This window comes from Mustela nivalis, assembly GCF_964662115.1.
Source record: "Mustela nivalis genome assembly, chromosome: 8".
Lineage (NCBI taxonomy): Eukaryota > Metazoa > Chordata > Mammalia > Carnivora > Mustelidae > Mustela > Mustela nivalis.
Window position 1 is genome coordinate 65,429,404 of NC_139027.1, and position 26,830 is coordinate 65,456,233.

The 26,830-nt window shown below is 35.4% G+C and overlaps 1 protein-coding gene and 1 long non-coding RNA gene across 4 annotated transcripts in view; one reads left to right on the top strand and one right to left on the bottom strand.

Annotated features, from left to right (window-relative positions):
• Window positions 1-26,830, bottom strand: part of LOC309870964 — a 56,939-nt gene that overhangs the window by 2,304 nt on the left and 27,805 nt on the right. Inside the window, exon 6 of one of the 2 annotated variants that reach the window (XR_014314893.1) lies at window positions 125-382. The exons of the other annotated variant lie outside the window; for it this stretch is intronic. This is a non-coding gene — a long non-coding RNA (uncharacterized lncRNA). The remainder of the gene's footprint in view (window positions 1-124; window positions 383-26,830) is intronic. 2 annotated transcript variants of the gene reach the window in all.
• The window catches only part of PNPT1 (polyribonucleotide nucleotidyltransferase 1), a 47,370-nt gene that overhangs the window by 628 nt on the left and 19,912 nt on the right, over window positions 1-26,830 (top strand). Inside the window, exons 2-14 of one of the 2 annotated variants that reach the window (XM_082743579.1) lie at window positions 6,465-6,525; window positions 7,070-7,144; window positions 7,843-7,948; window positions 8,795-8,844; window positions 9,875-9,938; window positions 10,037-10,084; window positions 10,986-11,099; window positions 16,498-16,684; window positions 17,786-17,837; window positions 18,238-18,295; window positions 20,091-20,187; window positions 20,644-20,746; window positions 25,063-25,133. In XM_082743579.1, the coding sequence (XP_082599705.1) occupies window positions 6,465-6,525; window positions 7,070-7,144; window positions 7,843-7,948; window positions 8,795-8,844; window positions 9,875-9,938; window positions 10,037-10,084; window positions 10,986-11,099; window positions 16,498-16,684; window positions 17,786-17,837; window positions 18,238-18,295; window positions 20,091-20,187; window positions 20,644-20,746; window positions 25,063-25,133 (1,086 nt within the window). The remainder of the gene's footprint in view (window positions 1-6,464; window positions 6,526-7,069; window positions 7,145-7,842; window positions 7,949-8,794; window positions 8,845-9,874; window positions 9,939-10,036; window positions 10,085-10,985; window positions 11,100-16,497; window positions 16,685-17,785; window positions 17,838-18,237; window positions 18,296-20,090; window positions 20,188-20,643; window positions 20,747-25,062; window positions 25,134-26,830) is intronic. The other variant, XM_082743580.1, reaches the window with a different exon arrangement.

A 26,830-nucleotide genomic window follows, 5' to 3' on the forward strand; every position in this document is an offset into this window, starting at 1 on the left:
ACTTCAATTTATTGAACGCTAGTTACATGATACACGCTTTTTAAACCTGCAGTAAAGGTGCTTTTACCTCATTTCATGGTTCAAACAGAAGCTCAAAAAGGTTAGCTTTCTCAGAGTCACCTACTTTGAGACTATGTGGATTTTGCTTCTCTCCAAGCGCATACTTTTTCCATGAGTCCGTTTGCCATAATTCATGTCTAAAATCTCTTTTTAGGGACCCCTGGGTGGCTCAGTCGGTTAAGCGTCTGCCTTCCCCTCAGTCAGGTCATGATCCCAGGATCCTCGCATTCTCCTTGCTGGGTGGGTGGGGGAGTAGGAGGAACCTGCTGCTCCCCTTGCCTGTGCTCCAGTGCTGCCTCTTTCTCTGACAAAGAAATAAAATCTTTAAAAAAAAAAAAAATCACTTTTTAAAAACAGATTTTTAGAGTAAATGAAATTGCTAATGCTTACTTTATATATCTACATTTTTCATAGGTACTTTAAAATCTTTGACCCTGTGTGTACAAAACCCAAAAATCTGCCACTGATTACAGGTCTTCCTAACTTACTGAATGACTGATCCTGAACAAGTTACTTTTTTGTCACAAAATGAGACTGGCCTAGGTCAAGGGTCAATTTTTTCTGTCAGGGGCCAGATGTAAATACTTTAGGCTTTGTGTGCTGCATATTGTCATATATTGGTGTATGTTTACAAACTCTTTAAAAATGTAAAAAAGAAAAGAAAGAAATAGCTGAAAGTCTGTACAGAAACAGGCTATATACTTTGTTGATCCCCAGACTAGATGACCTCTAAGGCTCTTTCCACCTCTGGCATTCTCTGATTCTGATTTTTTTTTTTTAAAGATTTTATTTATTTATTTGACAGAGAGAGATCACAAGCAGGCAGAGAGGCAGGCAGAGAGAGAGAGAGGGAAGCAGGCTCCCTGCTGAGCAGAGAGCCCGACTCGGGACTCGATCCCAGGACCATTAGATCATGACCCGAGCCGAAGGCAGCAGTTTAACCCACTGAACCACCCAGGTGCCCCTCTGATTCTGATTTTTTGAGGGAGAAAATCTCTCTTCCATTTTTCAGTAACGTATCATTCTTTGAATAAATGCCTCAGAACAAACACCTGCTGTGCAATAAACAGACTTTTTTTTTAACAGACTCAAAGCAATGGTAGTAGCCCCTGCTTCCCAAATTTTCCATAATCTACTTTAAATATTTCATTTATCAGTAAACCTGGATCTCTTGTAGTTAGTTCTTGAACCTGTGTCATATGTTGCAACAACTAGATTCCTACATATCATACCTTCTGGGTAAATCAATTCTTTCCTCTTTGTATTAGGTGTTTTTTTTTTTTTTTTTGCAACATTTATTGAATTTGACTACTATATGCCATTCACTTTATACTCGTTACCATGTGTATTATATACAGCGCTTTAGGAAACTATACACTATTGTGTTTTTCAAATGCTGTACTTAATACTCAGAGTAGCCTTTGAGGCAACTGTTTAATTTTCAGTTCAACAAGCTTTTATTGAGCATCTGCTGTGTACAGGGCACTGTACATACAGATTCTGATAGGGAGTAAGATAAACACAGCTGCTAGGAAAATCACTGTGAGAGAGGTGTGAATGGGGTGCCAAAGGAGCACAAAGGCATTTCTATCCCACCCTAAATCTTGTCATGGGAGGTGAATCTTGAAGGGGGAGGAGAAGGAATTAGCAAGGAGAAAGTGGAAGTGCAATTACAGGCAGGTGACAGTGCTTTTGAGTAACTACAAATAACTCACTGTGTATGAAGCAATAGGTGAAATGTGAATTTAGCATCAAAGAAAGGCCAAGTGACAGGCAGAGGCTGAATCCTAAAGATATTTGGGGGTTTTGTTTGTTTGTTGTTGTTGTTGTTGTACTAAATTTTTTCATTGGAAGTTGGATTCTACAGTTACATTCTACAGATGTTTCTTTTTTTTTTTTTTTTTAAGATTTTATTGTTTATTTGACAGAGAGAGAGATCACAAGCAGGCAGGGAGGCAGGCAGAGAGAGGAGGAAGCAGGCTCTCCACAGAGCAGAGAGCCCGATGCAGGGCTCGATCCCAGGACCCTGAGATCATGACCCGAGCCGAAGGCAGCGGCTTAACCCACTGGCGCCCTTCTACAGATGTTTCTAAAAATGTTTTTTTAGAACATCTCTCTCCCTGGAGTTGTACTTCCTGTGGCAGCTGACTCTGTTCAAACTTCTCATCGTTTTTCCACGTTTTTCCCACCCTTCTTCCCACCAATAGAATCTCACTACTCATCTTAATCCTTTTTATTTAATGTTTTCAAGTATTTTTTTGTATTAGTTATTCATTCACATTAGGTAAACATTCACATGGCTCAACATTTTAAAAGGCTCAGAAATCTGCTTCCGTAGCCACCCAAAGGCCTGTGTGTTATCAATCGTGTCTGTATCTGGAGATATTTTACATGTAAAATACTGAAGAGTAAATTGATAAGAGGTAAAATCAATATATATAAAAGTAGTAAGTTTGCACCAAAAACAGAACTAAAAGTGCATGAACAGGAAAAGTTACATAGGTCAGTTAACACCAGCTGAGATCATGAGATATAATGAAAAGTAACCACCTGGTTCTCTGTGTAATATAAATTGTATACACCTGGGAGAAAAACAGTTCAAATCAGGGCAATCACCAAGTTAGGACCATAGGACTATCTGGTGGGTGCGCTAGGAACCCTACTGAAGACACTGAGTAGACTCAACAAAGGGAACAAAGAAGGCAGGAGAATGTGGTGTTTGAATAAATATATAAATCCAAGTGTTGTTTGAATAAGCATATAAATGGAAGTGTACATGTATGAGAATATCTAGGGGTACTGCAGGCCTATTTGTTTTTCTCACTGGTTCAATCAGTTCCCACTGTAAATAGGTCAGCTGTAGAAGCTTAACAGTGTTTCCTCAGCTTCACTTCTCTGCCTGCTGATAAAATTGGGAAGGGCTGCTTAGCAGAGGAGTGGGTCACGTACTCCTTGCCTCAAGCTTTGTGAGTATGTGTGCTCTCTTTGGTACACTGCTGGTCCCTGCATAGGTGGGGCCATGTGACTGCTGTTCACCAGTGGAACCTAATAAAAAGTGATATATGTCATTTGCAGACTGAAGTATTTTATTCCAGTGATGCTTACCATTATTCAGAAAGAACCCATGTTCTTAACCTCTGTTCTCTACTGCCTTCTTTTGGTCCCCTGTACAAATTATATCTCCATTAAAGAATAAAGACTTATTATCACTGAGGATATGCAAAAGAATATGCCACTGTGGGCAATCTCAAAAATTCTGGGTCCAGATCCCCATTAATGGAATAGAACTAGAGCTTTCATAGCTCCTCTTCACGGTTTTGGGGTCACGTCAATTTACTTTAGAGAATACTCCCCTTTCTTTCACGGGAATCACTCAGAATTTACATTTTTGGATGAAATGCCAATTCCTGTTAGGTCTTGAGAAGTACTGGTAGCATATTCTTACTCCAGAGTAAACAAAATTTCAAGACCGCAAATTTACATTTTACACATAAAACCTTGATACTGATTTTAGCTATAGGTTGGTGGGACTTCGCTTGAGTCTACACTATGTGACTGGCTCTGAGCATCTCATTCCCTCCACATACTATGCCAGCTCAAGCCTTATCTCTGCACTTCCTCATTCCATCTATCAGGGTAGACCCGTTTTTATTGTAGGCTGTCATCACAACATCTGTGTTGAACAGTAACAGAAATCCATCTAGAATTTCTCAGATATTTCTTGTGGTTAAAATCAATTTTTCAAAGTTATGATTGAGTACAAGTATACATGCTTTTTTTTTTTGCTTTCAATTTTAACAAAATGAGTCTATCTGAATAGATAAATATGCTTTTCATGAACTAAGGCTTCTGACAGAAGTGTTTAATGGGTAGAAATATTGAGTTATCTCTTTATCTCTTTTGCATATGAAGGAGAGGGTGGGCAGGGCATTAGCATGTGCGTATGTGTGTATGTATGTGTATTCAGCACTGGACCACGATAGAATGTTTCTGAAGCAGGCTTCATAGGACAGAACATCTTTCTCGGTATCTTCAGGAGTCACTGAGTTGGTTTGGCTTCACAAAACTCTTATGAATTTTTGTTTCTTTAACAAATTTTGCTGATCTGTTTCAAGCCTTAAGTAACCTCTTTTTGTACTCTGCAGAAGCTGGGGAATAAGGCTGATAATACCACCTATTTAATATCTATAAAGACCACTTTGTTAATATATAATTTCCATACTGTACAATTTACCCATTTAAAATGTACTATTCACAGTGTTGCAGCCATCACCACAATCAATTTTAGGACGTTTTCATCACCCCCAAAAGAAATCTAAGGCCCATTAGCAGTAACTTCCCATTTCTCCCCTATCTCCATAGCCCCAGGCAGCCACTAATCTAGAGAATTTTTGTCTCTATGGATTTGCCCCTTGTGAGCATTTCATAAAATAGAATCAATGGTGTTTGGTCTCCTGTGACTGTCTTCTTTCATTTATTATGTTTTTTTTTTTAAAGGTTTGAAAATTCTTTTTTTTTTTTTTTTTAAGATTTTGTTTATTTATTTGCCAGAGATTGAGAGAGAGCACAAGCAGGTGTGAGAGGCAGAGGCAGAGGGAGACGCAGCCTCCCTGCTGACCAAAGAACCCTATGTGGGACTTGATCTCAGGACCCTGGGATCTTGACCTGAGCCAAAGGCAGATGCTTAAATGGCTAAGCCACCCAGGTGTCCCCAGTTACTATGTTTGTAAGCTATATCCATGTTGTAACACATAGCAATACTGCATTTTTTTTTTGAAGATTTATTTATTTTTAGAGAGAGGGAGAGATAAAACACAAGAGTCGGGGAGGGGGAGAGGGAGAGTATCTTTCAAGCAGACTGCCTGTTGAGTGAGGTGCCTGATTTGGGGGAGGGGGTTGAGAGGGCTTGATCCCATGACTCATGAGATCACAACCTGAGTGGAAACCAAGAGTTGGACACTGAACCAACTGAGCCATCTAGGTACCCCAATACTTCCATTTTTTAAATGGCTTAATAATATTCCATTGTATGCACTGAGACCACATTTTTTTTGTTCATTCATTAGTGGATATACATTTTGATTGTTTCCATTTGGGAGCCATATGAATAATGCTGTGGCTATGAATGTTCCTATGCAAATTTTTGCATGGACATAAAAAGTTTTAATTTCTCTTGGCATTTGCTTTGGAGGAGAATTGCTGGATCATTTGGCAACTTACGTGTTTAACCTACTAAGGAACTGCCAGATTATTTCGCAAGGGAGATGTACTATTTTATATTTCCACAAATACTGTATGAGGGTTCTAGTTTCTCCATAGCCTCACCAACACTTGTTAATGATCTGTTTTACTACACATCATAGTAGATGTGAAGTAATATCACATTATGGTTTTGATTTGCATTTCCCTATGTACATGAGCATATTTTCATGTACTTAATTGGATATTTAGTAAATTTTCTTTGTATATAGACTTCTATTCAAATCCTTCACCAATTTTAAAATTAGGTTGGTGTTTTTATTTGGTTATAAGTATTCTTTACATATTCTAGATACAAGTCCCTTGTTAGATATGTGATTTGCAAATATTTTCTTTTATTCTGTGGGTTTTCTTTCACTTTCTTGATATCCCTTGAACCAAGGAAATTTTTAATTTTGGTAAAGGACAATTTATTTTTTCTTCTGTCACTTGTGCATTTGATGTCATATATAAGGCATTGTCTAACCCAAGTTTATGAAGATTTACTCCTATGTGTTTTCCTAAGAATCTTTACTCCTATGTGTTTTCCTAGCTCTTACATTTAGGTTCATACTACATTTTGAATTAATTTTTATTTATAGTATGAGGAAGGAGATCCAACTTTATTAACTTGTCTGCATATGGATACCTAGTTGTCTCAGCACCACTGGTTGTAAAGGCTGTTCTTCCCCACCTCCACCCCACTGACTTGTCTTGGCACCATTGTTGAACATGAATGTCTTTGCAGGCAATATTTGGGAATTTATATTTTGTCCTGAAAGTACTAGGGATACTTCAAAGGATTTTAAGTAGAGAAATGATCTTATTTGTCTGTCAAAAGGCTACTTTTATCAACAAGGGATGAGAGACTAAATGAAGGTTATAAATGGGTATTAATATTTAAGAACAACTTCTCTACCCCCAAAGTATTTTATCTTTCATTCAGATTTCTCCTGTGCCTTCTTTATTTTTCCTTAAGTAGCTCTTAAATTCCCTGGTACTTTTAATAACAATTGTGAACTCTATCCCTTTTTTAACTTGTTTTTTGCTGGGTGGGGGCCTGGGTGGCTTGGTTTTTCTGTTAGAATCTTTGATTATTTTATACTGAACTGCGATTTGTATTGATGACCTAAGTCCTTTTGTAATGAATTTTTATTTTTAAACAGAAAACTAGAAATATCCTCTGGAAAGCTGGCCAGATTTGCAGATGGCTCTGCGGTAGTACAGGTAAAAAGTCCAGATTTTTAAATTTTCATCTTAAAATGCTTATGGAGACCGCTCCTGACTATCTTTACAACATCATGTCACTTATTAGAATTGTGGTACTGTAAGCCATTTCTGGTTTCAGAACCATTCCAGAGAACCAGGGAGTCAGGGGGCTGGATTTACTAAGTGACTTAAGATATGTTTGAAACTTGGGCTTCTGTTTTGTTCTGATAATAAATTCTGTAATACTACTCTAGAGAAAGTGATTTTACTATTTTCTTTAATTGTGATAAGTGAGAAATTTTTCTTTGTACGTAGCCGAAATTTCTTCTTAAGTAGTAGAAAATACGATTGCTTGTGACTAAGCATATTAGTAAGCCTTTTCTTGATCTCGTAGAAGGGATCAAGATTTGACTAGTGATGAATTATTTTCATTTTAATTGTGTTCATGGAATAACAGTTCTCTTCCCTTGTATTTAACTGGAGCAAGGATTCACTCACTCACTACTTAGATGTTAATGTCTGTTTTTTAAGGAATTTGCCCGTGTTGTTATTTATGTTTAAGTCAGGTGACACTGCGGTGATGGTCACAGCGGTCAGTAAAACAAAACCTTCACCTTCCCAGTTCATGCCTTTGGTGGTAAGTATTTGTTGATTTATCTGAACAGTAATATGGCATAAATGTAGAATTTGTAATATTTTTGTCTAATGTCTAACGAATACACAGTGTAAACTTCATACAACAAAGGATTTTCTTTTGTAGTTTGAGTCATTAAAAGAATTTAGACTGACTGCTTCATAATCAATTCTCATATTAGTTGTTAGCTGCTTTGAAATGGCCAGGTTGATAAGAACAGTGAAATGCATGAAGATTTTGATGTTGAATAGCAGTGAATTCATTGCTCTCATAGGTTTCCCTTCAGTATGAGTTTGCAAGTATATGTTTGGTGAGAAGAAAGGAGTGCTTTAGGAGTTTATGGCTCTTTTCTGTTATGAAAACAGAAATGCAATTTTATGTAACAGAGTTGATACAAAAAAGGGAATGTTTTATTTGACCAGAATAAGCCACTGTGGGCAATAATAAGGCTATGTAGTTTACTGCTAAGTGGAAGATTTTTTAAAAATCAGTTTACTGAAATATTTCTATCACAGTTTTCCCTTCGCAAAGAGATATGAAATGCTAAAAGTAAATAAAATATCCTTATTTCTTAATCTGGACCATGTTGTTAGCAACCTCAGGATAATTAGTACATATACAGTGGTTCTTGGGGAATAGTTTGTTGCCATAAAAAGGAGTCAAATGAACTTCTTTTTTTTTTTTTTTTCATACTATCTCAGGTTGACTATAGACAGAAGGCTGCTGCAGCAGGTAGAATTCCCACAAACTATCTCAGAAGAGAGATTGGATCTTCTGATAAAGAAATTCTTACAAGTCGAGTAATAGGTAAGATAGTAAGATAGAGGCATTAACTCTGTTACACCTGTGTTAGTATTTCTTCTATCTATATTTACAGTTCTCTTAAATTTTCTTCCATTACATTAACACTACCTGAGATTATTTACTTTTTGTATCCCCTCACTCAGATATGGGCTCCAGCAAAGAAAAAACTGTTTATTCACTACTGAATCCTGGGTACTTGTTATACTACCTGACACAGAATAGGCATTCAATAAATATATGTCAATGAAATGAATGAATCTTTATTGAGCATATAAACTCTGTGGCTCTTGCCCCTACTGTTCAGTTCAGTCTATCCCTAGTATTCATTTTCATATTCATCGCAGTAAATTTTGAAAGCATTATATTCATCAACTACTGAAATAAGGCCCATAATCTTTCAAATCTTTGACATCCTTAATATTGTGGGATCATTTGAGTTTATAGCTCTTCTATAAAGAAATGGTTACTTTGTGTAAATTTATATGCATTTTTCAGACATAAAATACCAAGGAAAGATTTCTTTTGGTCTCTTGCTGGTCTTAAGTCTCTTTACTTGGCTTATATATGTAACTAATGCCTATGGAACCAGGATGAAAAATTGCTCCCGAGTTTTAGACTTGTTTGTTGTGCCCTGCTAGTTTTTTGTTACTAGGACAGGATATACATTAATTGAATCATTGACATTTATCTATGACCCCTTCAGCAAATCAGCCCAAGGAAATTTTTTTTTAATATACTGAACAGCTAGCTATATTATTTTTCAGCCTGATGTTTAATAGGAGAAAAAATAAACTGTAAAGCAACTCTTGTCAGTACTATTTAGTGTCTTTTCTTTTTTTCTTTTGGCAGATCGTTCAATTAGACCTCTCTTTCCAGCTGGTTACTTTTATGATACACAGGTATATTCTGCTTTCGGTTTATTTGTTTCTAAATCAATAAAAAATTAATGAATTTCTATAATACTTCCTAGGCTAAACATTAGAACACAAAATAAGAATTTTTGGTAATGCTATTTTATATTAAGCTAATTTTTTAAAACATTAATAATTTTAAAAATTAATACTTATTCAGTGTCATTTTGAGTTGATACCTGAATTATGAGTAGGAGTTAGCCAACCTACGAGTGTGGGGGAAACATTCTGAGCAGATGGAATGGGAAGCACAAAAGCCCAGAGGCAGGAAACAAACTGGTGATTTTTAAAGTTTAGAGTAATTGAGGAAGGAGGGGACAGACCCTTCTGGGACCTGTTGTCATATTAGTGTCAGAGGCTAGGACAATTGATACAAACTAGTCTTTACTACCTATTTTACTGGGTCCTCTAAACTTCTACTTTATTATATTTTGGTATTTTTGTGAATATTATTCTCTTTCAGAATAATGACCCATATGCTTTAATGAACTTCTACTTGTTTCATAAAAATAAATATGCTTTGCAGATACGCCTTTGCAAGGATGTCACTGCCTCCAGTAGTTTTTTTTTCTTTTTTTAGTAAGTTGTTTTCTTAAGTACATGACATAGGCATATTATTGCAGTATAAAGGAATTCATCATTTTGTTTTCTATATGCTGAGCAGAAAACAATATTTTTTATGTAATAGAAATAGCTAACATTTACTGAATATTTTCAACATGCCCAGTATTGTAAATGCTTTACAAATATTATTTCCTATAATTTTCAGAAAACCTTTTAAGAAAATGCTATTATTTTTCCCTTTTAAAAATGAGAAACTTTTGAGGCTTAAGTAATTTGCCATAGTCAAGCATGTATTTAGTTAAATGATAGCCAGAAATAAGGGGTTTGACTACAAAGCATATGCTTTTAAACACATAGGGCTCCTTTATGTTAGACCAAGATTTAGCCAAAATGATAGTCCTCCTAAATCAAGTAGATTTTTTTTAAGTACTCTGAATTTTTTCCCTTGTACCAGGTACTTTGTAATCTGTTGGCAGTAGATGGTGTTAATGAACCTGATATTTTAGCAATTAATGGTGGTAAGTATACAAATCAAGATTAAAATTATCATGGTCGTTTTAAAGGAATTAAATCTTTTTACTTCAGTTCTTTTTTTTTTTTTTCCTTTTTTTTTAAGCTTCTGTAGCTCTCTCATTATCAGATATTCCTTGGAATGGACCTATTGGTAAGTTAAGATTTGAAAATAAAAAACATTATGTTTTTTCTTGAAATACTAGTGAGCATGCTATAGCAAGAGCATAGATTAATTAGCTCTGACTTATTATCTCATAGGGAGTTTAATTAGATGATATTCTAAGACTCCTTTCAGCTCGAGATATTTTCATTTTTGCCTTAGGTTTTGTTTTTGATAGCAAAATGTTATGGTGTTAGAGACTTTATGTTCCTAGATACTTTGACTTCTTAATTGTCTCTCTGTTTGAGGACTTTTGGTGTGGGGGGGTGGGGATAGGAAATTGTTATAGTATATGGTCTTTCAGGATAAAACAAATATGTTTATAACTTACATCTCTTACAAATTGTAATCATGAAATATAAAAATGATTCATCAAGTAACTTCTGAATATCCTAAATATCAGATACTAAGTTAAGAACTGAAGGAAGAAAGGCAGTCTAGGAATAGTTCTTGCTTTCAGTGTAAGTAGGGGAAACAAACAAATAATTATTTATGAACAGTATTATAAAGCTATAGTAAAAATGATAGAGAAAGGTATGTTTAGTCTTTGAAATCATGTTGTCAAGGAGGGCTTCTCAGAGTACTCAATATTAAATTGAACCTTAGTAGGATCAAATGGTAAGCATTTGCCTTGGAAAAAGTATAGTCTAGCTTGGGAAAAGAACACGAGCATAATCACAGAAGTATGGAAAAACTAATGTATCTCAGCAGCACAGTGTCTAGTGAGGCTAGGTAGGGTGAGGTAGGATGTTCTATGGGCCTTAAAAACCATAGTAAAAATATGGATTTTATTGTAGTCACAATTAAAGATAGGGATCAAAGCTATCACTGGGATAGTGTCTTGAAAACAGACTTTTTATTACACAACTGCCAGTATTTTGATGTATTTTAGGGGCAGTGAGAATAGGAATGATCGATGGAGAATGTGTTATTAATCCAACACGGAAAGAAATGTCTTCTAGTACTTTAAATTTAGTGGTTGCTGGAGCACCTAAAAGTCAAATTGGTAAGTAATTTAAGTAGTACATTTGTTCTGGATTTTAAGTGTAAGTTCTGGTTTCTTAAAAATGCATTTATATTCTTCAATGTATGTGTATCTTGTCACTTAACCATAAAGATTTTTGTTCTGTTTTATTGCTGTCCTATTTTGGTGGTGCTCTTGCTTCATATCAAACAATACCTGAAATTACAGAATGCGATACAGCCTGAAATTACAGAATGTGATATATCCTTGGCTGGCTCAGTTGGTTAAGCATCTGCGTTTGGCTCAGGTCATGATACCAGGTTCCTGGGATTGAGTCCTGCATCGGGCTCCTTCCTCAGTGAGGAACCTGCTTCTCCCTCTGCCTGCTGTACCCCTGCTTGTGTGCTCTCTCTGACAAATAAAATCTTAAAGAAAAAAAAAAATTAGAATGTGATATAATTTTACTTGAAATATATAAAAATCCTTATTTACCAAGACAATTCTGGTAATTATTTTGAAACTAATAAGCTAGTCTAAAAATTGAATTTCTAAATCTGGTAATAAATTGTTTTAATAGTTTAAATATGTTAATTTAGCTAATTCATCATTCAGTGCTTGTTTAATGTCCTTTGAGAAAAAAGTGACCTGTTTCTGCAAGGTAGAAAACTTGTAAGAAATGCACTGACCATAGGTTACCCTCACTCCTTGTAATAAAAATGTCATAACTGCATGAATGAAAATTGGCCCGGTTCTCGTAAAGGAGAATTGGCTTTGACAGTACAATGACCTGTATCTGAAACTTAGCAGCTGTCACACAGTTAACTGTGTAACCTTGGAGAGATTAATTAAGATCTTATCAGTTAATTTTACTGTGTGGTATTTGATGTCTAGGACTTTTTGAAATGGGATCTCTTGATATGGGAATATTTTGATAAAATGTAAACTATTAAGCTTTTAGTACTTTTATGTACAGTTAACATGTGAAACACATTGCGAGCTTCTTTTGGAATATTAGTCAGTGATGGAAATAGAATAAGGACTCTATGGTAGTTAAAACATATATAAGAGGAGTTGTACATTATCTACATATTAATTAGGGTTCATGTTGCTAAATTAAATAACGGGGGGACCAAGACAATTATAGTGGCTCCATGATATCTTTTTTTTTGTAAAGATAATATATTTTTTTAAAGATTTTATTTATTTATTAGACAGAGACAGTGAAAGAGGGAACACAAGCAGGGGGAGTGGGAGAGGGAGAAGCAGGCTTCCCTGTGAGCAGGGAGCCTGATGCGGGCCTCAATCCCAGGACCCTGGGATGATGACCTGAAGCCAAAGGCAGATGCTTAATGACTGAGCCACCCAAGGCGCCCCAGTAAAGGTATTTATTACAGACTACATACACATGTGTGCATGCATGGGCCAGTGTGGGGAGGTGCAGAAGGAATCTCAAGCAGACTTCATGCTGAGTGGGGAGCCGTCCAGGGGCTTGATCTCACGAGCGTAAGATCATGACTTGAGCTAAAATAATCAGTTGTACGCTTAACCAACTGAGCCATCTAGATGCCCCTGGCTCCATGATACCTTAAGAAATCTAGATTCCTTCCAGCTTTCTGCTCTGCTCTCCTCAATGTGTGGCCTTCAACTTCATGCTTATGAACTTGCTTTTGGAGCTCTGGCCAACTTAACCTGACCTATAGATTAGAGGGAAAAAAAGGAGGGGAGTAACTAAAAGGTGTATTCCACCTGAGTAAGTCATCTTCTCTTTCAAGGTGCTTTACTAAAGACCTCATATAGCGATTTTCACTTTCACTTACATCACACAGAACTATAACACATGACTGCAATCTTGATTACTGGAGAAACAAGGAAATGATTGTTGGACTCGAGCTCCAGAAGATGAGATTCTTACTGTGGTAGGCTATCACAGTGTGGAGAGAACATTCCAAAGATTTGGGGAATCCATGAATAACAGATGACCCTTAACATATTTGAGCATCCCAGAAAGGGCCTTGAGCAGAGTACTGGTTCACTGTCTCAAGTTTACTTGGTCTGCATGAGAAATTTATTTTTGCTTAAAGTTATAGTGCTCATTACTTTCACTTAGTAAATTGATTTGGCTACTTTACAGGGTTGTTGTGAAGATTAGAGTCAGGGTTTGTAAAGTGCCAAGCATAATACCTAGTTACCTAATAGGCATACTGTTAATACCTGCTGTTATCATGAAGACACAGAAATAAACTTGCTTCTGAATGGCCATAAATAAATAGCCTCTACCTGCCTTAGACTGAAGCCCTCTAATTTTATGGGGATGGTGGAGGAATGCACTGAAGATCTTTGTTGCAACTGTGGCATGCTGTAAAAACCCCATGAGCAACTTCTAGCTTGCCCTTCTTACCTCTTGCTCTCTAGATGGACGAATTAGACTCTAGAGACTGCATAAAGCATCAGAAGGTTGTTTTGACTTCATGTTCATGTGTCAAACTTAATATTGGGCCCAAGTCCAATACCATCACTATGGAACTTATGGGATAGAAAAATACAAAAAAGTAATTGCTGCCATATCATTATTAAAATATTTAGTAATCCAACAAATCTTTGGAATAAAGCCTAAAAAACAAGAATAATTTCTTCATGCGGTTGGCTGCTAGATGACTTCAGCACCATTCTGCACATTCTGCTTGCTTTCAACTGGTACACTTAATATCACTGATCTTTCTATTTATGCTAGGATATAATTTAGGAAACAGTATACCAGTAACTATTTAAGAAGAAATTTGTATCTAGAATTCACAGTTTTCAACTAATCTCAAAACTCGTTAGGGGTACCTGGGTGGTTCAGTGGGTTAAGGCCTCTGCCTTCAGCTCGGGTCATGGTCCCAGGGCCCTGAGATTGAGCCCCACATCAGGCTTTCTGCTCAGCAGGGAGCCTGCTTGTCCCCCTATCTCTCTCTTCCTGCCTCTCTGCCTACTTGTGATCTCTGTCTGTTAAATAAATAAATAGAATCTTTAAAAAAAAATCTTTAATCTTCAGCTACTGAAAATGGTTAACAGCAGTCATTTAGACAGCACTTTTTTGTGTAAATTTTTAGTATACATGGTGATGCTGTCCAGTAGAACTCTGCAATGAAGTAAATGTTTTATATGTGATTATGGCTACCGTGTACTTGAAATGTGGCTAGAGTAGCCAAGGAACTGAATTTTTAATTTTACACAGTTTTATCTAAATGCAAAGAACCGTATGGAGCTAGTAATTGCCAAATTGGACAGCACAGATCTATAGATTAAAAAAAACTAAGGAATTTCCTTCTAAAGTATTTTCAAAAATGAATTGTTTTGAAGTCTAATTAGTGAAAACAAAGTTAAGGAATATTGATTTCTTTACCATATTATTTCTTTCATATTTTCTTTTAAATCAACTTATTGAGGCATAATTTACATACATCAAATGGATTTTTAAAAATCTCCAGTTTAATTCTGCGAAAAGTGAGGGAGGATGTCATGGGAATACTGATAAGAAGAAAAATATAAGTATAATCATGGTATCATTGTGCCAGAAAAGCTGCTTTACGCCTCAAATGAAGTACTGAAACCTGACCTTGTCTTACCCTCCTCCATTTGTAATATAGTCATTTCAATATTCCTCTACATTTAGAACCACAGTAGGCCAAGTTATAATTTTTGCTTTTGCTTCAGCCATCAAACATAATTTAGAAAACTCAAGAGGAGATGGAAAGCATATTGTATTTACCCACATTTTTGCTTAGCAGTACTTTTTCTTCCTGATAGTCCATGGTTTCTTTTTTTATTTTTTCTGTTTAGAGAATTTCCTTGAGCCATACTTTTAGGGTAGGTCTGCCAGTAACAAATTTTCTTAATTATCTAAGAGTCTCAATTCATTCCTAAATATATATTCCTTCATTCCTTTATTCTGTAAATATTTTCACTGGACATAGGATTTTGGGTCAACAGTTCTTTTCTTTCAACACCTAAAATATAATATGCCAATCCCTTCCAAGCTCCATGGTTTCCAATGATAAGTCTAATATTTTAATTGCTTTTTCCATATGGGTGAGGAGGTACTTTTCTCTGGCTGGCTTCAAGATCTTTTTGTCTTTGGTTTTCCAAAGTTTAATTAGGATATGTCTCTCCTTGGGTTACCCTGTTTGGGGTTTACTCAGCTTCTTGAATCTGTGCATTTATGTCTCTGCCAAATTTGTAGAGTTTTCAGCTATTATTTTTCCAGGACTTTTCAGCCTGCCATCTTTATACTCTCTTTCTGGAACTCCATGACACAATGTTAGATCTTTTGTTTTAGTTTCACAGGTCAGCTTCAACTGACTGTTGAAATTCCAATATAAAATACAAAGCACAAAAGATTTTTTTCATTCTAGAGTAGACCTAAAAGCTTTACAAGTGATGATTAGATAATAATAAATCTTAATGACAACATTATGTGGTTTTAATATTAAATATGATAGTTACCATCACATCTGTGCATTGCATGATGTTTAACTGTACAAATTGAGAAGGGCCAAAAATGACACATGAGGAGGCAGGAATCTAGCAGAAACCTGCCTGGCAGAAACCAAAGCCAAACCTGAATAGTAGATATTACTGGAAGTGACACTGGGAGCCAGAAGTGCTACTTGGCGCTTCCCTCCTTTACACAGGAGTTTTACTATCGCAAAACCATAAAAGCAGCTTTTTTATGGGAGTAGTAACAGTCCTCTAGTTGGTTTACTTGACACAGTATCATGACAAAAGATTTCCCCCCACCTGTGCAAGCATTAGACAATGTGACAATGAGAGAATTGAGTAGGAGGTCACATCAAATAATTGTTAAACAGAAAACATTTGGGATGCCTGGGTGACTCAGTCAATTTAGCAGCTGCCTTTGGCTCGGGTCATGATCCCAGTGCCCTGGGATTGAGTCCCACATCAGGCTCCTTGCTTGGCAGGGAGCCTGCTTCTCCCTCTGCCTCTGCCTGCCACTCTGCGTGCCTTTGCCCTCTCTCTCTCTGACAAATAAATAAAAATAAAATCTTAAAAAAAAAAATTCACTGGATTCCTACTTTATTGATATTTTTAAATTTCATTTTAAGTATGTATTAAAAATGCAGATGGAATTTTATGGTATTTGAATTATATCACAAAACTTATTTAATAAATAAGTATGCATAGTTTATTTTGTTTCATTTTTTTGTGAGAAATCTTTACGAAATTGAAAGCTATAAACCTAATTTCAAGTATTAAGGTCTCTTTATTCATTTACTGCTGTTTACATTTTGGAAGGATGCTGATTCGAAGGAAAGAAATTTAAACGGTTGATATACCATTAATAAGCAAAACTGATCTGTGGTGTTTATGTTGTGTCAAGGTGCTTAAAAATGCTATACTGGTAAAAGATTCAATGGCAATCTTTTTTTCCTCCCTTTAGTGATGATGGAAGCCTCTGCGGAGAACATTTTACAACAGGACTTTTGCCATGCTATTAAAGTGGGGGTAAAATATACCCAACAAATAATTCAGGGCATCCAGCAATTGGTAAAAGAAATTGGGGTTACCAAGAGGACACCTCAGAAGTTATTTACCCCTTCACCAGAGATTGTGGAATACATTCATAAGTAAGAATATCTGTACAAAAGAAAATTTGAAAATCATTACCAGATTTAATTGTAAGCCTAAAAACTTCCCATGGAAGCATGATTGCATTACTTCTTATATGGCATCCTTCTATTTTCAAAGTGAGCGCCATAAATGCCAATCTAATGCTTTAAAAAGGGTAAGCCAGTTCTCACTACAGGTGCCTAAGTTTGAGTCTCAAATGAAAAGGGGAGGGAGTTTACTGGTTAAGATTCAGATAATCTGCATATCTATGTCAAACAAGGAAAAAGAATAAATCATAAGATATTTGAATATCTAAGGAAACTGTTGAGGTTCTTGAAAAGAAATCAAGTATAACCTCCTCTGTATGCCCAGTGCTTAAAACAGTGCCAGCTCATAGGCAGGCACTCAGGAAGTATGAATGAAATTACCAGAAGAGTATTTCATTTTATTTCAAATAAATTGAAAAACTTAATATTTCCCTTAGTATCAGTCTTACAGTCATCAGTCAGAGACTAAAGAGATGTAAATTGTCCCCAACAAAACAGTTGCCTGCAATAACAGCCAAAAGTGGAGAGAATAGAAAAAAGCAAGAAGTTGAAAAAGAGTGGGGAGAGGGACACCTGGGTGGCTCAGTGGGTTAAAGCCTCTGCCTTTGGCTCAGGTCATGATCCCAGGATCCTGGGATCGAGCCCCATATCGGGCTCTCTGCTCCTCGGAGAGCCTGCTTCCTCCTCTCTCTCTGCCTACCTCTCTGACTACTTGTGATTCTGTCTGTCTAATAAATAAATAAAATCTTAAAAAAAAAAAAAAGAGTGGGGAGAGAAAGTTTGTATGTAAGAAAACTCTAAGGTGAAATAAATTGAACAATTAAGAAGGAAGAGCATAGTACCTGTGAGTGATTTACCTGACAGATGAGGAGAAAGAAATTTGGTATATTGTATTATAGTAAACAGATTAGCTGTGCTAAAGAACAATAAATACATTTCTAAAAATTTTTTATGAAATGCTTATTAAATATTTTATCTTACTATTAAGTATTGCAATTTTGTTCATAATAGTATTGTTATACTATTAACATAAGAACTATTATGCTGACATTTATTTTTTGCTTAAAATAGACTCTCCATGGAAAGACTGTATGCAGTTTTCACTGATTATGAACATGATAAAGTAGGTATTTTTGAATTTTGTCTTATATAATTGTTCTGGGAATTCTTTTTTGTCATAATTCACATAATCTGATTTATGAATTTTTATTAAAAACCTCTAAACAGAAAGCTAAGTAAAAGTGTAGTTATTTGCTTCTCCATTCTCCTTTTGTTGATTAATGCAAGTTTTAGGGAAGTGTGTAAATATATTTGAATGAATTAAATAGGTAATATTTCTTATAAATCAATAACTAGCTCTAATCTTTTAAAGAATACTACCAGTAGAGAAATCTGAGTACTATTACGTGTTAATTGTAACAATGTAATTATTAGCAATTGACAATGTAACGATGTTAATTGTTAAGTGTAAAAATAGAAATGTTACATATTTCTATGTATACTGAACCTCACCTCTCTTTTAGATTTCCAGAGACGAAGCTGTTAACAAGATAAGATTGGATACAGAGGAACAACTAAAAGGTAAAATTTGCTTTATTAACTTCAGAGAATCAGTTATTTCCTTGTTCCTTAGTTTCATCTTTGGTAAATAATGATGCATCCCAAGGTTACTGTTAAATTAACTTCTGTGAGGGACACCTGGGTGGCTCAGTCAGTTAGGCATCTGCCTTCAGCTCAGGTCATGATCCAGGGTCCTGAGAGAGACTCACACATCGGGCTCCCTGCTCAGTGGGAAGTCTTCTCCCTCTGTCTGCTGTTCTCCCTGCTTGTGCGCGTTCTTGCGCGCTCTTGCTCTCTCTCTCTCTGAAAAATAAATAAAATTTTTTTAAAAAGTTTCTATGAGGGGACCTGTGTGGTTCAGTCAGTTAAGTATCTGACTTTTAATTTCAGTTTAAGTTACGATCTCAGAATCATGAGGTCAAGCCCCACGTGGGACTCTGCACAACATCCGCTTGAGATTCTCTCTCTACCTCTCCTTCTACCGCCCCACCCCTTGCTCATATGCATGTGTATTTGCTCTTTCTCTCTCTCTTAAATAAATAAATAAAATCTTAACTTCTGCGAATGTGGTCAGCACTGTACCTGATAGAGTGGGCACCAGTAAAACATTGAATGTGAAATATTCTCAATCTTTTCTGGATCAGATTCTTACACTCTATGATGGGAAACTTTGTATCATGTCATTTGAAAATGTGAAAAATACTCTTTAAAATTCTTGAGTTCTTAATCTGTGAAATTGTAATACTGATAATATCTGGTTTATGGTATTATGATAATAATTATGATAATATCTGGTTTACTTTAAATAGGTAAGTCATCTGCATTTGTACCTGCCACATAACCAAGTATTCAAAAAATGTTAACTGATGCTGTTGTGGAATTGTAAAATTAAGATTTTAGAGAATTTAGCTCTCTAGAAATTACTAAGCAAAGCATTTTATTATGTAAATATCAGTCACAAACTGAATGTGTACCAAGTATGACATTTAAAGTATAATACTTAAAAATTATTCCTGACTAACAAAGATACATTTCTTAATATGTATATCTCTCTCTGTCCATTTTTATGTCCTGGTGAAATTTATATTTAATAAACCAAATGCTTGAGAGAACAGTACTTAAGGCTTGGTATTAATCAGTTGATAAAGTAGCTTAACATTTAAAAACATAAGCCTAGAAAGGCAGACAAACCTGTATTCAGGTCACAGTTCTATCTGTCACTGCCTGTATGATCTCAGGCAATGTACTTTGTTAAGCCTTTTTTTTCTTCTTTAGAATGGTGGTAATAATAAAATATACTTCATAAGTTGTTACAAAGATTAAAGGCATTAAAAAAGAAACATGTATAGCACATGGTTCCTGAAAGAAATTAATAAATGTTAACTAAAAAGGCAACAGTAGGGACTTGTAACATACAAAGCAAATTATTTCTCTATTTGCAGACTAAGAGAAAATTTCCTAAGGCAAAACATTGAAGGTGATTACTCTTAATCTTAAAAGTGTCACTCAGACCTTTTAATAAGATGGCTGGATTTGTTAGTAACATAATACAATAGAGAACTAATAACAAAGCCCTGTTGTTCTGGTAGAAAACAAATTAAGTTCTCAATAACAATATGTTTGAGGTATAATACTTGTGTCTTTCCTACTTGAGAATATTTGATTTGTCTGCTTTGTTTGCTTGAGGACTAAATAGTTCAGCATCAATTCCCTTGGTTTACTACCATAATGAACTGATTTGATACTATGAATTGAAGAGAAATCGTGTCTTCTAAAAAGAGAAAACCTTTGTTTTGGTTTGTCTTTCTTTCTGTAGAAAAATTTCCAGAGGCTGATACATTCGAAATAATAGAATCCTTCAATGTTGTTGCAAAGGAGGTTTTTAGAAGTATTATTTTAAATGAATACAAAAGGTAAATATATTCTTTTTTGATGGAATTGAAGTATGTGCCTCTGTAAGTTGTCTTAAAAGTGGCAACTTGCTCAAAGCAAGGAAATGATTTTTTTTAAGTGAACATTAAAGAATTAGGATATTTCATAAATGGGTGTCAAAAAATGTGTGGATGTGTCTGACTGTTTCTCTGTGGGACTTGTGTGTAGAGCAGTGGTTCACAACCCTGAATCCACATCAGAATTGCCTTGCAGAACTTCTTTAACAGTAGAAGTGAATGGATCACAACATGAGATTGTGATTCAGTGGGATTTAGGGTGGGGATCAGGTATCTGTATTATTTTTTAAAGTTCTTAAATTCCTCAGGTGATACGTTACACAGCTGGAGTTGAGCACTCCTTGGTAGGAATAAGAAATAATGGGTGATATTTCTAATTCTGAACACTGCTTTACATACTTTTTTCCTTTATTACTATAGGTGCGATGGTCGAGATTTGACTTCACTTCGGAATATAAATTGTGAGGTAGATATGTTTAAAACTCTTCATGGATCAGCATTATTTCAGAGGGGACAAACACAGGTAATATATATAAAATGCTGTAATTATTTGCTGATTCCAGGTTGCTTAATTACATCTCACAGAAGTACATTATGTAGACAGTATAGATTTTTATCATATGGAATTTGTTAATACCTGACTTTTAAAAAAAATATTTTTAACAGCTTTTTTGAGGTATAATTGCCATCCAAGAAAATGCACATATTTAAAGTGTATGTTTAATAGGTTTTCACGTGTATACAACTGGGAAGCTGTCACCAAAGTCAATGAACATACCAGTCACCCCCAAAAGGTTCTTCCTGCCTCTCTATAATCCCTTCTTCCCTGCTCCCCTCCCCTTCCTTAGGCAACTGTTGATCTGCTTTTGTCACTATAAATTGCTTTGCATTTTCTAGAATTACCTGGTATCTTTATCATATATGATATTTTTCTTTTACTCTTGATACACAAAATTGAGTAACTCATACACTCTTTAGTTTTGTTTTTTAAGATTTTTTTTTTTTTTTTTGACAGACAGAGACCACAAGTAGGCAGAGAGGCAGGCAGAGAGAGAGAGGAGGAAGCAGGCTCCCTGCTGAGCAGAGAGCCCCTATGGGGGCTCCATCCCAGGACTCTGGAATCATGACCTGAGCCGAATGCAGAGGCTTTAACCCACTGAGCCACCCAGGCGTCCACACTTAGTTTTTAGCATATTGTTTATTTTTGGTCTTTTCAGGGCCCTCATTTGTTTTCTTTATTTAGCCTATGCCTCAGTCCTATTTTTTCCCTTATATTAGCACCTGTGCTCTTATATTTAACATATATGTGTATCCATTGTTTTTTGTATGGTATTTGCTTTATACCTCCTCCTTTTACTCATTATTAATCACTACTTTTAAATTTGCCAGTCAAATTGGTACCAACTGGTATTCCTTGCTTTTGTTTGTATTTCCCTGTGCAGCTGAGGATCTCTTTATATCATAATAAGTCAGTGTCATCACTGTATAAATCATACCCTGGGGGCTGCACACCATTCAGGGCTCTCTTATCACATAAACTTGAGCAATATGATGGCCCTGGTTCAGGTTTGCTCTTTTGTGAATTATCTGGTTGTTACCCTTTTTTTCTTCCTATTTTTAAGTGATTTTTTTTAATGTGTTTTAAACATTAATCCTTTTCAGTAACCAGAATTTGAATATATTATCTCCCTCTTTATCATAAGCCTTTTAATTTGGCTTGTGATAACCTACTCTTTGTCTAGAGTGAACCTGAAATCTTTAGTTTTGATGTTGCTAATGCTTTCCTTTTTTATTTTGTGATTTGTGTTTTTAAAGTCTTATTTAAGAAATCTTTCCTTACCCCCAAAGTCACAAAATTAGGCACCTAGTTTTTTTTTTTTTTTTTTTTTATTAACTTTCTAGTAGTAGCTATCAAATTTAGACCATTAATCTGTTTTGGCATTTACTCTTAGAATTGGTATGAGATGGGAAACTCCAGAGTGAGCCATGTTTACAACACATTTACTAATACTTCATTTTTTCTGTTGACTTATAATATCAATTTATCTGTATTCAAAGTTTATAAATACATTTTGGACTATATTCTCTTCTATCATTCTGTGAATTTCCTAGGCCAGTGTCACACTGTTTTAGCTACTATATTTTGCAGGTATATATTAATAGGCGAGAAATAAATCTTCCCTTTTTATTCTTCCCTGCCTCTCAAAATTGTCTTAGCTGTTCTGGTACATTTGTTCCTTCATTTGAATTTTAGAATCAAGTTATAGAAAAGAAAAATCTTTCTTTTTATTGGAATTGCACTGAACTTATAAATTGAGAGAGAAATTATATTTTTATAATTTAAATCACAGTCTTTTCAATAAATAGTCTCATTCTTAATTCAGGTTTTCTTTTATGCCTTTAATAATTTTTTTTAAAGATTTTATTTATTTGACAGGCAGACATCACAAGTAGGCAGAGAGGCAGGCAGAGAGAGGGGAGGAAGCAGAGAGAGCCACATAGCAGAGAGAGCCTGATGTGGGGCTCGATCCTAGAACCCTGGGATCATGACCTGAGCTGAAGGCAGAGGCTTTAACCCACTGAGCCACCCAGTCGCCCCTTAATAAATTTTATAAAATAATTCCATTAAGATAGCCTGCATACTTCTGTTAGCTCTTCTGACAATCTCAGCCTTTTAAGAGTGTTTAGTCCATTAATGATCAACTTAATTACTGATGTGATTAAATTTAGCCTGTCATTTCATTATTTTTGTTTGGCCCCTGTTTTTAATTTTTCTATTTTGCCTTCTTTTTGAATTAACTAGACATTTTTTTAAATTCCATTTTAATGTGTCTCTGTTTTCTAGATGTAACTCTGCATTATTTTTTTAGTGGTTATAATAGATAGTAGAGTGTATAGCCTTAACTTCTTAGTACTACATCACACATTGTGCTATAATTGTCTTTCTTAAAAGTTACATCTACGTATTATAAACTCTACAAGGCAGTATTATAACTTGTAGTTTAAATAATCATGTATTTTCAGAAGTTAGGAGGGAAAAGATTTTTTTTATTAACCTATTTATATTTATTATTTTATTAACCTATGTATTTATAATTCCTGATGCTTTATATTTCTTCCCGAAGATCCAAATTTCCATCTAGCATTGTTTTCTTCAATCTGATAAGACTTTCTTTACTATTGTCCTGTGGACCTCCTGACAACAAATTCTCACATTTCATTTCTCTGAAGATATCTTTATTTTGCCTTTATGTACAAAGAATGTATTTTGCAAGATTTAGATTCCAGGCTAATGCTTTTTTCTTTTAGCACTTAAAAGAACGTTCTACCTTTTTTTATTTTATATTTTTTTCCTAATAAAAAGTCAGGATGCATTCAAATCCTTGTTCCTTGTATACTATTTATTATCTTCATCTGGGTGCTTTCCAGATTTTCTTTCTGTTTTGGTTTTTAACAATATAAATGTGAAAAGGTAGTTTTCTTTGTATTTATCATGCTAAATTTCCTGAGCTTGAATCTGTAAATTTGTGTCTTTCATCAGACTTTAGGGATTTCAGCTATAATTTCTTCAAATATCTTTTCTACCTTATTCTCTTATCTCTCCTCATGGGATTGTAAGTATATATATTAGTCCTTTTGAAATTGTCCCACAGGTCACTGAGGGTATGTTTTTCCCTACCCCACCCCACACCCCTTCTTTGTTCTTTAGATTTGGCAATTTCTGTTATCCTTCTCCATGTTCATTGACTCCTGTCAAGATACATAAGATAATGTATCTTTCAATTTTAGAATTTCCATTTGTTTTTCTTTATATCTTTGAGTATAATTATAAGAGCTATTAAAAATCCTTTTCTGTTAATCCAACATCTGAATTAGCTCGGGGCAAACTACTCATTATCTTTCCTCTTGAGAATGGGTACCATTTCCTATTTTTCTGTTGGTTGTATCCTGGATTTTTTTTTGTTTTTTTTTTTTAAGATTTTATTTATTTATTTGACAGAGAGAGATCACAAGTAGGCAGAGAGGCAGGCAGAGAGAGAGGAGGAAGCAGGCTCCCTGCTGAGCAGAGAGCTCGATGCGGGGCTCGATCCCAGGACCCTGAGATCATGACCTGAGCCGAAGGCAGCGGCTTAACCCGCTGAGCCACCCAGGCGCCCCTATCCTGGATGTTTTGATTGATGCAATGATGAGTTTGGATTACATTATGTTCCTCCAAAGAAGATTGCACTTTTTTTTTTAATGTAGGCAGTTTATAGGCTGGACCTTTACTTATTTATTTTTTAAATTTTTATTTAAATTCAGTTAATTAATATTTAGTATATTATTAGTTTCAGAAGTAGAATTCAGTGATCTATCAGTTGCATATAACACCCAGTGCTCATTACATCACATGCCCTCCTTAATGCGCATTACCTAGTTACCCCTTTCGGCTCATTCCCCCCTTCCAGCAACCCTCAATTGGCTTCCTATTTTTAAGAGTCTCTTATGGTTTGTCTCCCTCTCTGATCCCATCTTATTTTCCCCTCCTTGCTAGACCTTTATTGAGGCTTCCTTTATAGCCAGGCTTTACAAACATACCATCCTCTTCCTGTCCTCCCTCAGCACTTAGTATAGTTCTTTACATAGTAGTCTACGATGTTAGACCTTTGGGTTATTGAGATTTCCACATAGCTCTCATATTTATAGAAAGAATAAATGTTTACTCTAGCATGACAAGTTTTGTATAGAATTTATTTATCCCATTTCTCTAATAGCTAATTGGGTTCTTGAAATGTTTTTAGTTTTCCTCCTCATTGTTAGTAAATTAAAACCTGACAGGTTTTTTTCTTACTATTTTAGGTGCTTTGTACTGTTACATTTGATTCATTAGAATCTAGTATGAAGTCAGATCGAATTATAACAGCCATAAAGTAAGTTGTGTTTTTTGGTAAGTTTTAAAGTGTGTTGGTATGTCCTAAAACATATGTTTGATATGTTTTAAAGTAAGTTACAATGTTCCAGTATATAATTGAAGCTCAAGTAGTATATTATTATTATTACTTTTTTAAACCTATTATCTCTACTTTATTTTTCTGTTTATAGGGTATTTTTAACATGGGTACAATCAGTTTAGTCTCTGTCTCTAGAACTCAGGACAAATATGGGTAGGTTTTTTTGTTATAAAGAAGAGAGCAAAAACATAAGAAAGAGTCTCAGTTGCTAAAAAGAATCTGGAGGCTGTTAATAAGCTAAAAAAAATAAAGCCTTATTTAATCCCAGGCCACATTGAAATTTATGTTCAGAAATACTTGGCTCTCCTCCTCTGTTCCTAAAGAGTCAGCAGAAAATCTTGTTCATCAATTTCAGATGATGAGAATCCTATGTTACAGTCCTCACCAGCGCTACTATACCACGCACAGTTCTTTTCTTTGCTCAATGCCTACTTTTGCTTCCCTTTCCCTTGGTAAGGATCTCAGAAGACCATAAGACTCTGCCTCCCTCTTCCTACTGCTCAACTGATGAGGATAACCCCCAGTATCTTTTTTTTTTTAAGATTTTATTTATTTATTTATTTGACAGAGAGAGATCACAAGTAGGCAGAGAGGCAGGCAGAGAGAGAGAGGAGGAAGCAGGCTCTCTGCTGAGCAGAGAGCCCGATGCGGGACTCGATCCCAGGATTCTTAGATCATGACCTGAGCCGAAGGCAGCAGCTTAACCCACTGAGCCACTCAGGCGCCCAACCCCCAGTATCTTGAGGATGGCATCAGTAATTGTTTTTCACATAGCTGACAGAATTGACAATACAGCTGTGTGTATAGGCGAGATTGTTATTGTAATCATAATCCTTTTGGGGGAGCTCTTAAACTTTTTAAATTCCCATCTGAGCCCAAACTTGGTTGTCCTACCCTTTTTCACACTGACTTCTTTCTTTTCTAAAAGGCAACGACACGGCTGCATAAGAAAGAGCCCTGGACTTGGCCAGGGTACCTCTTTACATTCTAGTCTTAGGTCTGTAACCTGTGTAAATGAGAGGGCACATATCTGTCAGCCATGTTGGCCTTTGGTTTCTTCATCTTGTAAAATGGAGGTGCTGCACTAATGATCCGTATCCTCCTCTTTAGCCCCTCAAATCTGTTATTCCTTTAGTCTTCTGTAAGTTTTTAAATTTCTCTTCTCAGATTGTGGTTTATGGTTATGCAGATTTAGCCCTAACCCAGAATTTTTCAAGCCTTTGCACAGAGAGGTACCTTTTGTAATACACCCACTTAATGGGGACACTGTGCTAAGACTCTGAATATGTCCATCTTTTCCTCAGTTGTAGATAAATCTGGTTTCCTGCTTCCAGGAATTGTATTTCTTCTCATCCTTATTTTCCTCATTGTTCTAGATATAGTCATAACATTTCTCATTTCAAACCCTGGAAAAATCTTTGCCTGTCTGATCTCCTCCTCTCCCCTATATCATTTCAGTTACTGATGTTCATTTCACATACTGATTGCAGAAAGATCATAATTCTGAGATTTAATGTATTTATAAAATTTAAGATTCTCTTAGCAGTTACTAATGCTTAAAAGTAAATGTCTACTGTCTTATTATACAAATAGAATATTTAAGTGTTTCTATTTGA